Source organism: Castanea sativa, chromosome 3 (genome assembly GCF_040712315.1).
Source record: "Castanea sativa cultivar Marrone di Chiusa Pesio chromosome 3, ASM4071231v1".
NCBI classification, from domain to species: domain Eukaryota; kingdom Viridiplantae; phylum Streptophyta; class Magnoliopsida; order Fagales; family Fagaceae; genus Castanea; species Castanea sativa.
In genome coordinates, this window is record NC_134015.1 from 30,399,774 (window position 1) to 30,417,232 (window position 17,459).

Here is a 17,459-nt window from a genome sequence, read left to right on the forward strand (position 1 = left end):
AAGAAAAAATGTCTTACAACAATCTACATTATGTTTGACCCTTTAATTGACAATTCTAAGCTTAAAGAGAGGTGAAGGACAGAAAAAAATAAAAAATAAAATCTTAATTTTGGGTTTAGCAGCTTCACCATGTTCATGTTCATGTTCAGTATTGGGTAATGAATAGTGAATACTTTGCTGAGGTCAACATAGGGTGCATGGAATACCTTTGCAGTCCAACTTATCAAAAAAGGGATACCTTTGCAGTCTATGTCTTTGACCCCATGTAGCTCCTCATGGAGGTCACGAATTATTCCTTTATATGATAATGCAACTGATTTAATATTGTTTATCCTCTTCTGTGATCTTGCATCTTTGCACAAATTTTGTTTTTACTAAAATGAAAAACTAAAAATCAAAGTGATGACAGTATTTGTTTCACAATGTACATAAGCAATTATGTTCCAAATTCTCCCAAGTAATAAAGAAATTATACTTAGATATGTGACACAAACAACCAGTTTGTTTTACTGCATATTTTCATAGCAAAAACCAACCTCATCATCAACTGCACATATTTCCTAACAGAAACTCACCTCATCAACAAATATAATGACAGGAGAAAGCTTGCTAGCAAAGGAGAAGAGAGCCTTGGTAAGCTTTTCAGCATCTCCGAACCACTGTATCAAGTAATAAATTTGTAATTATCTCCTGTGCACAATAGAAAGATAACCCCCCCCCCCCTTCATATATAAGGGGTTGCAAGGGCCATTTTGGCAAAAGCTAGTAATAATAATTTTTTTTTTTTTTTTGATAAGTAAGAATGATATATATACGAATGGCTACTCTGTGCAAGAAGGGAAAGAAGAAAAGAATATGATTAATGCTTACAATGAAACCAGAAAAGGACACAGCCTTGTTTAAATAATATTCCACGGCATGTCCTCACAAATTATCAAAGAATCAATGATTTTCCAAATCAGTAATTCACACCATCAGATTTACAATTCCATCAGAATGGGCAGAGGCACCTCTAATTGCTCCTCATTTCAGCAGATATAATACTGAGAAGACTGGTTACATTTAATGATGCCATTCCTTTTCTATTCTTTAATAATTCTATGGGGGGGGGGGGGGGGGGGGTTATCCATTGTTCATTGCCAAGAACAAAAAATGATTAAAAAAAAAAAGTATACTAGAAACACAGGAAAACACACAAACACACATACACAAATACCAAGGAATTTGAAAGAAGAATTTTCAACTATGAACTGGAAAATAACATCGGTCCTCGGAGGATGAAACAGCTATGAATTGGAACTGGAATACTACAAAATTATAAGAAGCATTGCTAATATTTTGATCCTAAACAAGCTAGTATAATGTAGCATCTCCTTTTCTGCATACCTTTGATGTAAGAGTTGAACCAGTTATGCTGATAAAGTTCGCCCCAGCTTCCGTTGCAAGTGCCTTGGCAAGAAGGGTTTTCCCAGTTCCAGGAGGCCCAAAAAGTAATATTCCTTTGCAAGGCTAACAAAAGCATTCACAAAATCAAATAATGGAAAAGCACACCACAAATTCCATCCAACCCTGATCAAAACACATAAAAGGAACAAATCAATACCCGCAACAAATTTCCATGGGAAAACAGTTCCGGTCTCCTCATTGGAAGAATAACAAGTTCATTTAGTGCCTTCTTCACATCTTCTAGAGCACCTATATCATCAAACTTGACACCAATTTCACCCGGGGGTACCACAGCTGAAATAAAGTTGCTCTCATACTCATCCTTTGCAATGTTCTGTCATCATTTATGTGTTAGAGGTGTACACAAGCTACGAAGCCATTTAACATTTCTATTTGGAAAGTAATTGATGAAACATGCCTTCAAACTCTGTGAGGGCTTGCGGGATATAGCTTCTTGCTCCTTCAACCTCATATTGGCAATTTCAAGGCTTCACGCACAAAAGAACAACAGTCAACTTCAAGGTCGTAGAAACTCAAATAATTTTTACCGATGAAAAGAATCTATACCTTTCACGAGGTAGGTACAATCTTTCCCCTTTTATCAACGGAAGATTACAGGAAGACAAGTAATGATTTTTAGCCCAGCCAACAACTTTCTCAGCCTCTGCAAATGAATTTGATAATGATGATCTTCAGATAAAACTGGCTAGTAATTGACAACAACACATCAGTAACCATTCTGCGTGTGAAGTTATCCTAAGAGCTAAATCACAGGCCACACAACCACTGGATATTACAACACCTAGATTTTCGGGATTCGGACATTTAAACATAGAGAAAGTTAACAAATTCCAAGCAAACCTTTAACCCATTATCATGATCATACAAGTGCAAAACACATATAGACCTATCAAACTATATATTTTTTAAAATTTTTTTCCTTTGTTTTTTTAGAGATATATATATATATATATATATATTAAGAAAACTCATACAAAAAATAACAGCTGGAACAGGCTGAAACAATATTATAGACCATAACAGCCTCAGGGCAAGTGTACTGAATTGGTGGCTGGAATGGTAAATTCTGGATGCTGTAATGCTACAGACCTACAGTAATTATAACTTTGCAATATACTAGACTTAAGGTGATATGCATGCTTTACTTAGGATGGTACTGCATTTAATTCTCATATGTGCATTCATTCAATATCTTATACCGTACAACCATGAATTTATCTACTTATTTCCAGTATTTGACAACACTATGATATCAAGAAAATAGGAATTATACCACTAAAGTTTTGTGTGTGTATGGGTGTGTGTAAGTCGTGGCCCCAAGGGGAGGGAGAAGGAGAGATCCAAACTAGTAACCTCCACTTCAGGAGGTGTGGTCCCCAGCCAGCTACCCCTTGGGGTTGAAAATACCACTGCAGTTTCTTAACAAGCAGAAATTACAAAAGAATCTTCATTCTAGTTTCTTACTCTTTTTTGTCAATATCACACCATCAGTATTTACATGCAATAAGTCCATGCATGACAGCTCATGTTCTTCAAGAACCTGCAATACACAGCTTCAGAAATCAATGACAAGAATCAATAAGTGCAAGAACGTCAAAAACATGGGCACTGTAAAAATCACACCATTCAGAAGTGCACCATAGTCCATCAGACATTACCAGTAAAGATTTATCCAAAATGCCACCCCCCCCCCCCCAAAAAAAAACAAAAAACTTCAAAACTAATTCCATACCTTATGCAATTCATTTAAATTGCTACGTGTTATCACAATCCTCCTGTCTTCTTCAACCTGTTTATGGAATGTTCTAAGTAGATCCTCCTCCTGCACAAAGCAAGGAAAGATCAAGATTATGACAACCACCAACACTTTTTTTTTTGGGGGGGGGGAGGATAAATTACAACCCCAAAAAATTATATGCATTGTTTAAATGAACCAACTGGATTGAAAATTTTTAAGTGAAAACTGAGGGCTCAGATGTGAAATAAGAGCCTCAATGGTCATACCCAGTGCACAAATCTCCCACTTTTGTTGAGTCTGGAAGTGGTCATGCTGAGTAGCCTTACCCCCAATTTATTTGAGAGGTTGATTCCCAAACGTGACCTGTCGTTTTTGGGAGAAGGCACTTGCCATCACACCAAGGCTCAACCTCTAAAGAAGAGCCTAAATGGGTTGTAGATATTAAACAGAAGCATAAATTGTGATTTTACTTGAATATATTGTCAAGAGCACTAATCGCACAAAATGGATGCCTTAAGTAGACACACCTTTCTTTCTTTTTCTTTTCTCAACAAGTGCCTTCAGTATACATCCAATTAACTAAAAATTTTAAAACCAAATGCTTGAGCCACTACTAGAAAGCTCAATTCAATCAAATAACACCCCCCCCCCCAACTGTTCCTTTGACACCAAATTATATTATTGGATTTTTTTTTTCTTCCAAAACTTAAAAAAATAATACTTAGAATGGAGTTCAGCAGGCTATACCCATAATAAGTAGCAAGTTCTAAAAAGGAACTACATGCTTTGGTTACATAATCACAGTGCTCCCACCAATGCCCTACCCAACTCCTACTTTAATTACCAGTTGTTTAAGATGCAATGAGCAATCAAATATTATATTTTGTACCAACCCAACACAGATAAAGGATGAATCCCAGGTCTACACAACATGCAAGTATCTCCATCATATAATCCAAATTGATATATGTTACAATTTCGATGTTGTGAGCCACAAAATATAGATTGGACCTAGACAAACACTTGGCCAACTAGAATTTCGGGAGGCAACCAGAATCACTTTGTTTGCATCCTAATTTCCTTACAAAAAATTGTAATGCCAAGTCTTCCAAAAAGAGCAACAACAAATCAGAAAATGTAGGCCATACATATTAATTAGCAGAACCCAACCAGTGAAATAATGCAAAGAAAGGCCAAAAGAAAAGCAAGGAAGCAATGAGTAACAAAAAAAAAAAAAATTTCTTGGTAAGTTACACACTATAAATTATTGTTTTTCCTTTTTAGTTATATGTGCACCCAATAGAGCTTTGAACACACGACCTCACCCTCCACCCATTCCTTTGGAAGAATGATAGTATTATTTGAGCTAAAGCTCACACAGGCCACACACACACTTTGTTATGAACCAAAAACCTCACCTTCTACCTTGTTATTTACCAGAGTAGGTGAGATTTGAGCTGAAGCTCATTGGCAGAAATAAGTAACAAAATATCATTACGATACTTATAAAGCATATTACAATGACCTATTTTCTAGTATTTTAAATAACAAGTCAAACATTTACCTTAGGAGGATATATGCACAAAACATTATTGAAGAGCTTATATATTTCGTTATCGCCAGATCTCTTTGTTGCCTTAAGACCCTCAGTAAGTCGCTTTAATGGTAGAGGCTGGAAAATAGAAGTAATTCAATTTCACAACAATTATTACAACAATAGTATAAGTAGTTACGATTAAATAGTAATAGTAACAGTTACAACACATTAAATAAAAAGAATTTATAACTTGGATTTCAAAAAGAATGTGGTGGAAGTGCACCACCTAATACAAGAGACAAAAAAGCATTGGTGTAAGTACAATAAATAGCTCCAAGTTACAGCCATGACATTTTATTATGTCAAAATACCATGCCACCAACACCAGGTGCTCCAGCTTGATTCATTACACATTCTATGAGAATGTGAGTAACTACATCGGCCTCCCAATAATGACTATCCATAAACTGAAGTGGAGGTACTCTTATAAAAATAATGTAGTGGAAGCAAACTATACAATAAATAAATAAAAACATGATCATCTGTACAATAATAAGTTTCAAGTCATACATCAATGGGAATTAAAGGTAGTTTGGTAAATTTAGTTGAGCAAATTTTATAGGAGATCCTAAGTATCTTAGGTTGTATTTCTTTGAGTCCAAGTTAGTCTTTCATTAATTATTACCTTATTAGCACTTTGTTTATTTCGATGGAAAACCTTGTGTAAAGATAGTTTTTTTGTGTTTTCCAGTGTTTGGTAGTTTCATAAAAACTGAATTAAAGGAAAACTATTCTTGGTCAACAAAAATAGAAAAAAGTATGGCTTATTTTCATAGATTGTTTCCACTAAATTTTTTTGGAAAACTTTATCTCACAGCAAGCTAAATATGAGAAGTTAGGAAATTTTTTTTCAACTTATTTAAGGTTGAAACCAAATATAGGAAAAAGAGATAGTTTTGTAGAAAATACTCTTTGGAAGATGACTTTTTTTAGAAAACATTATCACCGAAACAAACTGAGTGTAGGTTTTAAGTTTACTAGTAAAACTAGGAATTCTAATGCAAGCACAAGAAGTAGTCCTCCTATAAACTTCTAATAAATGTACTCAAATGGAGTGGATAAAAAAGAATATTGAGTGCTTTTAGTTTTTTTTTTTAATAAGTAATAGAGATGTATATTAAAGAAAACTGCCTTATGCAGAAAAACATAAGGCAGAGAAAAAATACAAAGAGAGCAGAGAAAAAAGAAAGACAAACAGAAAGAACAGAAGCTAAATACAAAAGAGTGAGCTAAGAAACATAGGGAGAGAATCACTAGTGATGAGTCCCAAAAACCTAGACCATTCATAAAGGGAGCCACTGAAAGAAGCCAATAGCTGGTCATCCGAACTTTCCATGTCCTCAAACATCCTCCAATTACATTGCCTCCAAAGACACCACATTAGGCACAACGAAGCTAAATTCCAAATGCTAGACAAATGCTTTTCAGTCCAATTCCACCAACCAAAGAGAGTGTTCGCAACCGATCTTGGCAAAACCTATAAAATCCCAAACGATCTAAAAACCAAACTCCACAACTAGTGAGCCTTACCACAATGAAATAGCAAATGATCCACCGTCTCCCCATTATAATGACACATAATGCACCAATCAACAAAATCCCTTCCTCTACCCCTCAAATTGTCACCTGTAAGGATCTTATCCCATACAGCAGTCCATACAAAGAAAGAAACACACTGAGGAGCCTTCACCTTCCAAACACCTTTCCACGGAAAGATAATGGGTGAGGGACTTCTTAACTTATAATAAAACGATCGGATATCAAAATCTCCATTCTTCATCAGCTTCCATCGCATTTGATCTCCATTCTCAGTATGAGGTAAATTAGAACCCAAAGTACAAAAGAATTCATCCACACCACCCATCTCCCAGTCATTTGGTCTCTGAATGAAGCGAACATCCCAACTTCTCCAATCCTCTGTCCCCAACCGTTCAAGAGAGGAGGCCACTGAAGCCTCTTTATTGTAAGCAATCCCATACACACCCGAATAGGTCAATTGAAGTGGGGAATCCCCACACCATTGATCTATCCAGAGCTTCACTCTATCCCCCGCCCCTACCTCAAACCAAATATTTTTGCTAAAAGCCACCCACCCATCCGAATACTTATCCACAACCCACACCCATGTACCCCTCTATCTAGCTTGGAAGTCCATCCCCCCCATTCTTCCCCAAACTTTAGAGCTACAACCCTTGTCCAAAGCCTTGTCTCCTCAATCTCAAACCACCATAACCATTTTCCTAGGAGGACTTTATTAGAAGTAGTTCATTTCCTTACTCCTAATCTACCATTTTCTAGAGGTGCACACACCTTGTCCCATCCCACCAAATGTGTCTTGGAATCCTCCCACAAGAAATCCCTTTGCAACTTCTCAATTTTCTTAGCCACATGCGTAGGGATAGTAAAAAAGGATAAAAAGTAAGTAGGAAGACTAGATAATGTACTCTTAAGCAAAGTCATTCTTCCACCTTTTGACAAATACAACTTCTTCCACCCAGCCAACTTACGCTCAATTTTCTCCAAAATTGGATTCCAAATAGTAGGTGACTTGTGGGACGCCCCTAATGGCAACCAAGATAAGTCATAAGCAAAGATCCAATCCGGCAACCCAAAATCTCTGCCAAGACATGGACATTAAGAACTTCCCCTATGGGAACCATCTCACTCTTCAAAGCATTAACCCTTAAACCGGTCACAACCTAGAAGCAAAGAAGAAGCATCCGAACATGTAGAATTTGTTCCTTATCTGCATCGCAAAACAGAATCGTATCATCCACAAACAAAAGATGCGAGACACATACCCCTCCACCCCGTCTACCATCAGCCCTAAAACCTCGAAGTAAACCAACCCCTTCAACTCTTTTCATCATCCTACTAAAGACCTCCATCATAACCAAAAACAACATAGGCGATAACGGGTCTCCTTGTCTCAATCCCCTTGAACTCCCAAAAAAGTCAATTGGGGACCCATTAAACAAGACATAGAATTGGACTATAGATATACATGTACGAATCCACCGACACCACCTCATCCCAAATCCCATTCTCGTCAACAAATCTAGAAGAGCCTCCCAATTCACATGATCATAAGCTTTCTCAATGTCCAGCTTACAAATAACCCCTGGAATCTTACTCTTCACCCTACTATCAACACACTCATTAGCAATAAGAACTGAATCTAGTATTTGTCTACCACCCACAAAACTGTTTTGAGACTCAGATATCAGCTGTTCCAAAACCTCTTTCAGGCGGTTTGCCAAAACCATAGACAGGATCTTGTATACACTCCCCACCAAGCTAATAGGCTTGAAATCTCGAATATTGGAAGCATCGTTCTTCTTGGGGATTAAGGCTATGAAGGTTGCATTAAGAGATTTTTCAAACTTACTGTGTTGATAAAACTCTTCAAACACAGCAAAGACATCTCTTTCCACAACTCCCTAACAACGGTGATAGAAGGCCATAGTGAAACCATTAGGACCTGGAGCTTTATCTCCTTCCAACTCTTTGACAACTCGCAAAATCTCCTCCTTTTCAAACCTCTGTTCCAACCAGTCCCTCTCCAGCCCCTCTTTCTTATCAAACTCCAAACCTTCCACAAAAGGCCTCCATTCCTGTGTCTCCTTGTACAAATTTTTATAAAACAGTACGACTTTGTCCACCATCTCTGATTCATTCTCATAATGAACCCCATCCACCTCCACCATACTAATATGATTATACCTTCTCCTAGAATTCGCCACCTTGTGGAAGAATTTGGTATTGTTGTTTCCTTCCTTAATGCATAGCATCCTCGATTTCTGTCTCCATGAGACTTCTTCCAAAGAGAGAAGGTTCTGTATCTGAGATCTCACCACAACCCTGTCACCTATCTCTACTTCAGAAAGGCCATACTCCCCTTCCTTGGCATCCAATAATTTCAAGGCCTCCAACAATTCTTTCTTCTGACGACCTGAGAAAGAATATCAATTCCACCAAGAATGAACCCTATCTGTGAACCCATCCGTCTTCAACCACATGTTCTCAAACCTAAAGCCTTATTGTTCTCATTCTCTCTGTTCAATCTTTTCTTCTTCTCATTCTTGTGGTACTGAACATGGATACTATTCATACAACATTGAACACCATGAACTTTGATCTTTTCCTTCTTCCTTACATCCCAAGTCAACCCTTCCTTCTTCCTCTTATCACCCTAAACCTTAACCCACCATAAGCACACGTAAGGCCAATTTCCAAGGTGTCCTACATCAAAAAGGCATATGGATAGAATGGTCTAGGCAGAATGAAGTTACATTATAACTTCCAAAGAAAGTGATTGCAAGGGACTTTTTGGAATCATAGTCTACAACTCATAAAGCAATTCATTCCAAATTCCCAAGAGGGAACTTGTTTGTATAGTTGGAACCAGCCAAAATGTTTAATAGAAGTGTTCAGAAAATATTAAGCCAAAAAACATTAACTTAAAATAAAAAAATATAAAATAAATAAATAAATCTCTACTTTCAATGACATCCTCATTGAGAATCTCTCTACTGGACGTCTAGTAGTCCATTAGTTGGTATTTGAACCGTAAGGTTTCAGCTAATTCCCAGCTTGCCTTCTAGGAAGCACCTACACGGATGCAGGTGCAAGTGTGGGTACAAGTACAGCATAGCGACACGTCAATTTTTGAAAAAGTAGGATACAGGTATGGCAGGGATATGAATATTGATTAATTATTAAATATGTTTTTATTTATATTTTCTATATATTGTTAAGCATTTTTTTTTCGTATAATGTTATATATATATATATATATATATATATATAAAAATTTAAGAGCATTAATGGATAATAAAGTGAATATATAACTATTATTAAAAATTAGAATATAAAATTAAAAAAAGAGGGCACAAGTTAAAAAGTAATATAGACTTAATAATGAAATAAAAGGCACAAGTGAAATATATGTGTCTGTGTGTGTGTCTAATTCATATATCAAATTGGACTTGGGAGCTGGGAAGCACAGGTATGGCTCCAGGGCCACCACACCCACACCTGACTTGCGTCAACGCACCGATTTGCCACTTTTTTTTTCGTTCTCCGATTAGCCCCGAAACCGGCCGAAATCTGCCTAAATCGGTCAAAATCCACTGAAACAGGCCAAGAAACTGGCTGATACGAGCCAATTCAGTCCAAAAGGGGCCGAAAGCCGGACGGGATCTCTCTAAATCTTTCCTCTTCATGCACTTACTGGTCAAGGCAGCGTTGATTGGCAATGAAGGGCGACACAGGAAGTTCATGGAGGCTACAAACTGAGCTCCTGAAACAATGATAGAGAGAGGAAGGGAGAAAGTTGTGGACTGCGGACAGATTTTTGAATATGTGTATTGGTGTAAAAGATAAGGACTTGAAAAGTCAGAAAGATAACGTGTAAAACGAGAAAAAAACTGAAAGAGAAGGGTTGGAACTTGTGAAAACAGTAAAAATACAGATTTTGATTCTTTGATTTTATCACCTTTACCCATCAATTTTTATTATTCTTTGATACTTTGATTTAATATTTTGTCTTACTAACCACTTCTTCCCCAAGGCCCCACGGCACTACCTCATTACTTCTTCTTTTTTAAGGAAAATAATTTAATATTATAAATATGTTATTGGGATAAAATTGGGGTTGTGTAAACATTATAATAATATATATATAAATATGCTTTTAAATTTATCTATTATTGCACTTAAATTGGTATATGTTTACCATTATATGAAATGCTTAGCAATATATAGAAAATAAAAAATATATATTTAATAATTTATTAATAAACATATCCCACCACACCAGCACCTTACTTTTTCAAAAATTGCAGAGTCACCGCACTGCACCTGCACCCACACTCAAATCCACACTTGTGCTTCCTAGCTTGGGAGAAGGTCCAAGACTTAATAAGTTTAAGAGTTCCAATGCTTTGTCACATGCCCAAGCCCACAAAACTAAAAAGAATAGATAAATGGTAAACAAGCAGAGAAACCAAACAAGAGAAACAAAAAGTCAAAAAAGAACAAAAGGAAGATGGAAGGACCAGAGGCGAAGAAGAAGAAGATTTGTGTCTGCAATGAAGAAGAAGAAGAAGAAGAAGAAGAAGAATTGTGAAAACGAAGATCTATGAAGAAGAATATGAAGAAAAAGATCTGCGATGGGCTAGGGTTGTTCTTCAGGTGACCATACTAGGTTTGTTAGTTTGGGACTTTAGTTTTAAAGTTCTGCCCCTCAAACAACGCGTTTCAGGCTTTTATTTTAAATTAAGTCCTTTTTTATAATTTAAAAATAAAAAATTGTCGACAGCCTTGTCCCGGTCACATTAGTGTCGTGTGTCGGCCATATCCAAATTATTAAAAAAAAAAAAAAAAAATCTTGGACACGTGTAGCCGTGTCCGTGTCCAACACGGGTACGGCAACCATTTAGCCGTATCCGGGCTTTCCAACTAGCCTTGATCTTAGGTTCACCCTTCTACTTGACAATAAGAGCAAAGACACATGCTTCAAATCTTATCAATGTCTTATTCAAGAAGCTTGCATTTGCAGTAGATTATTAACTTCCACAGCAGTCAAACCATTTCATGAAGAATATAAAAGGAAAATAATAATAGTGACAGTTAAACATGTAAAGTCAACCTATCTAGTTAGAGAATGTGTGTTGAGTGCCTTCAAAGGTTAGCAAGCATTACCAGCTTAGCGAGGCGCCCAAAATTCGGAAGTATCATTGTCTGTTAAACATCATAAAGAAAAATATAAGAACAAACTGCCCACAAGTTATAACAGGCAATGAATGTCAACACAGATAATTACATTTAAGTACACAGCCTCAAACACATTTGTGTGTGTGTGTGTGTGTGTATATGTGTGTGTGTGTGTGTGTGTGTGTGTGTGTGTACAACTTGCTAATCAACATCAAACTCATGAAACTTACAAATTTCTCTTTCTCTTTCGACCCCGATTCAACTTTGTTCTGCCCACAGATCAGAACAACTGGACCTGATAATTGGTCAAACATTTCCTGCACTTTATGTACAAACTCCTTACGATTTGATTTGGGAACCGCCCTAGACAACCATTCAGAAGAGTCTGGAAAATAGACAATGAGAGGTTGCTTGGATCTCAAAACCTGAAAAGAAAAATTAAACATCAAGTGGTTAGGAAGCATTTCTTGAATCATTATATAATACAGTATATATTTTTCCCTGTTTGAGTGTTCATATCAAACGAGATGTCAAACTTATCTGCACATATACCTCACATAAAGCCTCCATCGCGACGTAGCAATCTTCTGCCTGAGTGTCACTATCACGCTCTATCTCCTTAGCTGTGAATGAATAAAACTTGTCATTTTTTTAGAATGAGTAAATACTCAGGCTAATATGCTGAAAGAAATAAAAAAGTTATCATCTCTATGCCTTACTTGCTGCTATAAGATTTTTGTACAAACCAGCAATAGAAACCCAACCTTTTGGTCAATTAGCTCTTAAAGCAAACATGCAGAGATATAATATACAAGAAACTCAACAATCCTAAACTTAAGTTAAAATGTAGATAAGTACAAATTACACTGACAAATAATTCAGGTAAAACTAAGCGTGAAACTTAGTACACAAGCAGAACATTCAAGCCTTTGGCAAGTCAAAGTGTGGCACCTCCACAAATTAACAGCTAGAACAGATAATTAGGTTAGATCAACAGGGACACCTATATTTCAAGAAGAGTAATACAAAGTCAAGATGAAAAATTGTAAGAGATTATCATTTCAAATACAACTGAAGCTACAAGATTAATGTCAAGTTAATTTGAACACCTTCCATAGAACAAATCCCCAAGCTAGGAAGAAAATTTAAGACCACAGAGGGAGAAAAACAATCCTTTCTCATATATCACAGAACATGAAAAGCATCAACTCATATGAAACAACATATTTCAAACTAATAGAACATAACGTTTTACATGGACTTCTGTACAAATGGAATGACAACTGTACTACACTAGTAACAAAATTAAAGCTTATCTTCAGTCACAGGAAAAGGCCATAATAATAACCTTCCTTAGTTCAAATAAGGGAGGATCCAAATTGTCAAATAATCAATGTGCAAACGGTCAAAATAATGATGCAGGAGATGGCATTTAAAACCATAACTACGAAGTATGGTCAACTTATTGCATTTAGCTTCCTCCAGGGGAATAATAAATGCTCAGGTGATTTTTCTTTGGTAGCATAGAATTTTCTTCTTCTTCTTTTTCTTTTTTAATAAATGATTTTGCTTTCTTAGAAAATAAAAACTCTAGTACAAAAGATTTGAGTCTCTTAAAGAATTAGAATTTAAACATGGAGATATGTGTGTTGCATAGGTAGCATCCTTTCATAAGTCATGAATTCAATTGGAACTTTTAACAATTACCCATCATTTGAGCATTACCCATCAATCAACAAAACCAAAATGGTTCTGCTAACAGAATAGCTTTATAGGATGAGCATCATTGTCTAAAATCAAGTAAATATAAAAAACCACAACAAATTTAAGACATCCAAACATATCATAACTGCCAGTTCATCCACATCAAATTGAATGATGCATGCCAGCCAGAGATAAGTAATTGAATAAATAAATAAATAAATAAAACTGAGTACCATCTATCCAATAAATTGGGGGTTTTGAAGATTCTTTTTCTTTCTCTTCTTCACCATTATTAGCTTTTTTTTCACTAATATCCAAAATGACAGCAACTCGATCACCATTCACCTCATATACCTCCCCACATTGACCATTTGCTAGAGGCCTGGAAAAATGCCAAACTTTGATTAATGATTGTAAGAAGATTTGATATTATGAATCTGCTTATAATAAGAAAAGAAGCACTTGGAACAGTGTTAAATTTTGTTGCCTAAAACAAATGACATAGATTTATGATGATACCAGAAATCAGCTCCCACAAAAGAGGGGAACAAAAAGCATAGACTAAGATCTACAAAGTTTTGACAAGAAAATCAACGTATGTGCTTATATGAATGTAGATGTACCCCACCATATTAGTATTCTTTGTTTTCAAGATTGTTTGTATCGACATAATTATAAATGTATCCTCAATCAACATCTATGCTTCACTAAAAGTTATGGTTTTCAATGCCATGTTTTATTATACACATTTAATATCAGAAGTTCACTCAAAAATATCAAAATTCTGCATATGTGAACTAGATGTTTCCCCACAGAAATCGCATAGTAACACACAATGGTATGTACAGATATCATGTGAAAAAATAAAAATAAATAAATAAGAAGATGATTCCCAAAAGTGTAAACCTTTTAAGTGTCAAAAATATCAGAAATTCACTCAAACAAGAGTAATACATATCCCCCCTTTTAAGTGTAAACCTTTCACAAGTATACTACTTTTGCATATCCCCCATTGTACCGTCAGTTCTTTGACATACATAGAGTAATACATTTAAGAGATTTAAATGTCAATACATTTCACTAAACATCTTAGCTTGGAAGAACATTAGAAAATGATCACTTTTCTCAGAGAACAAAAAAGATGATCCAGCAGAAAAAGAAATAAGGTAAACTATAGATAGCTCTCAATTCAAACCTCACCAAATCTCCTATTTAACTAGACAAATGCATGATCACTTGCAGCACATACATGAAAAATCTACTGTGGCCATCAACAACTCTGCCAGGCCAAGAGCCTCGTAGCTCAACTGACACCTCCTAGCGTTTCCAACAGAGACATCTAGGGTTTAAACCCTCCACCCTCATTGTAAATATCAAAAAAAAGAATTAATAAATAAATAACCACTCCACCAGAATCACCCTCTAAAAGGCCATTATAAAATTCCCAGGAAATAGCAGTCACTTAACTTGGTGCAGAAATACAGACGCAACCACTGTACTAAAAAATGCACCAAATAATCGAATTTTTTTTTTTAGTTAATTCCAAAATTTTAAGTGGGTGGGATTTCTATGAAAGATATCAATATCTGATTCTTATAATACTAATTAGATTCTTTAACAAAAGCATGCCTTTACAGGATCTTTTATTTTTGAGCTCTCACACACATACAAAAATACATAGGTGTGCATTCATTTGTTTGGTGCACTGTTACTGTTCACATCACTTTCCACAAAACCCCTGAACAGTAACAAGACTCTTTTCTCATTTCTTTGCTACTGCAAGTGAAACCATTTCCTTTGCCCTACCATAACCTAAAAATAGTATATATGTTCCCTACCAAACCAACAAAATTCAAACTTGATACATTGTACAAACCCCAATCCTTTCTTCTAAAATCATACTCTATTCAAAATCCCAAATTCTCCACAACACTTAGATTTTCCCTAAATCTGTCCTGTGTCACACTGCACTGGAAATAACTTAAATATAAAGTGTACAAAAATTTACTATCTATCAATGGGATATATAATATTGTGGGATTTATTATTTTGTGTAACGGTTGCATACAAGATCCCTCCCACAAGAGGGTGGACCTGACAAGTATGGGACCCACCCCAATGTGAGAGAGAGAGAGAGAGAGATGTATACAACCGTTACACAAGATACCACCTCCTATTGATGGACATACATAGAATGAGAGCTAAACTTCTTGAAATACTACAGCCAACATAAACATCAATAGAAAGAACTGCTGAATCTTTAAGGTACTTTTACCAATCTATTTCCACATCACTGGATGACAGCTAACGACCATCAAAGAGACAACTAGATCCTCAAGAAGAAAAACCATCGACCAACAAAGTTCCATGAAAATGCCAAGAGTTTTTCTTGTATACATCAAGACAACTTACCAACCCACCTGCCAAGAATAATGGTATAAGCATTTTTTGGACCCTCAGATGTTGGTATCCTCCCCAATATGATCCTGTTATAAATTATATATGTTGTTGTCAGGTGAGGGTATACTCAGTATTCACAGGTGAAGAGATCATGCTAAAGGGTTTCAAAATATAGATCACAAATATGACCCTCCCACACAGCATGTTAGTCATTTGTCACAATATTCAAATCCAACCAATTAGTAGAACAGCACTCTCTTGTTTCCACATGTTGGCAAATTCATGGTTCCTCCATACAAGATCCCCACCCTGGGGTGAGGCAAAGTGGCAAACATTTTTTTTTTGATAGGTAAGGCGAAGTGGCAAACATAAAATGAAATACAGGAAAGTAAATTCCAGCAATAAAATCAAGGAATATACAGTCAGTTTACAACAGGCAAAGAAAACTTTGCAGTTTGCACAGAGGAAAATGTGTTAGATAAATGATAAACAATGACCAAATGGTCAATGTTTATTGTTACCTATTCAATGATGACGTCATGTCAATATTAGGATACGTGTTTAATTATTATTGAGCACCAGGGTTCTGTATACCTTTTTTTTTTATGGGCAAGAATAATTTTATTAGAGAAAGACTAGTTCACATACAAAGGACACAAAGAAGCTCCTCTTTACAAGATCCCCACCCTGAGGGGGGAGGCAGACATAAAATGAAAAATAGGAAAGTAAGGCCCTGTTTGGTTGTGTGGTTCTAACACACATTTTCACATTTTAAACAACCTTACACACTTTTTTCACCCACACGTATATCAAAAACACCCAAACAACATTACTCAAACTCCTCTACCAAACGGGCCCTAAATTCCCACAATAAAATCAAGGAATATAGTCACTTCACAACAGGCAAAGAAAACTTTGCAGTTTGCACAGAGGAAAATGTGTCAGATAAATGATAAACAATGCTCAAATGGTCAATGTTTATTGTTAACAATTCAATGATGACGTCAATACTAGGATGTGTTAAATTATTATGAAGCACCGGGGTTCAGATGTTCTGTAAACCTTCTTTTTGATGGGTAAGTATAATTTTATTAGAGAAAGACTACTTCATGTACAAAGGACACAAAGAAGCCTAAATAATTACACCAAGAAAAAATTATATACAAAATCAAAATGAATCTATAAATGATGTGACTATAAAGATTCAATGATACTACTTAAAGCAAAGGCATCCATATAGTTGAAGAGAACCTACCACAACAGCTCGGAAAAATCCCCAGCCTCAAGAAAAACATGATTAGAAATCGATAACATTCTGCGACTTGACACAGTACATCTCTTTGTGTGTGTGTGTGTGTGTCTCTGTAATAAAACATATCTGGGATCTACTTCTAAAGAATGAAAAAAATCTACAAATTAAATGCGATTAGGTTCATATATAAAGAGACTTACCAAACTTTTGAGCCTTATTTGAAGATATAAAAATGGTTCGTTTTTTAGAACTCCAATCTTCTCTATCTACATAAAGCCTATAGTTATACTGACCAGCCAAAATGAAAAATTAATTTATCTTGATTGCCTAACCAATGGCCTGTTGTCACACAATGTGGGATAGGCACAGAGGAATAAAATACCCAGGTCCGAAAAACTAAATGGATAAAACCTTTGTCTTCCTTTTCAGAATTCCTATTATATTGAACAACATTGTGATGATTCAAAACAATGGGATTTAAGTCAAATTTGGCTATACACAAATATGAAATTACAAGATTTTGGATTCTAGTATTTTATATGATCAATAAGATTTCATATAGCAAATCATACATAGAAGAAACA

At 35.8% G+C, this 17,459-nt stretch overlaps 1 protein-coding gene across 4 annotated transcripts in view; it reads right to left on the minus strand.

The window, feature by feature from the left end:
- The window catches only part of LOC142627481 (uncharacterized), a 43,557-nt gene that overhangs the window by 17,704 nt on the left and 8,394 nt on the right, over positions 1–17,459 (minus strand). For 2 of the 4 annotated variants that reach the window (XM_075801352.1, XM_075801351.1), the window contains exons 8-20: positions 15,644–15,709; positions 13,457–13,605; positions 12,072–12,142; positions 11,750–11,944; positions 11,508–11,546; positions 4,770–4,877; positions 3,200–3,289; positions 2,932–3,007; positions 2,014–2,110; positions 1,865–1,934; positions 1,604–1,780; positions 1,387–1,509; positions 576–659 (exon numbers count right to left, since the gene is read on the minus strand). In XM_075801352.1, coding sequence (XP_075657467.1) covers positions 576–659; positions 1,387–1,509; positions 1,604–1,780; positions 1,865–1,934; positions 2,014–2,110; positions 2,932–3,007; positions 3,200–3,289; positions 4,770–4,877; positions 11,508–11,546; positions 11,750–11,944; positions 12,072–12,142; positions 13,457–13,605; positions 15,644–15,709 — 1,345 coding nt within the window. The remainder of the gene's footprint in view (positions 1–575; positions 660–1,386; positions 1,510–1,603; positions 1,781–1,864; positions 1,935–2,013; positions 2,111–2,931; positions 3,008–3,199; positions 3,290–4,769; positions 4,878–11,507; positions 11,547–11,749; positions 11,945–12,071; positions 12,143–13,456; positions 13,606–15,643; positions 15,710–17,459) is intronic. The other 2 variants (XM_075801354.1, XM_075801353.1) reach the window with 1 other exon arrangement.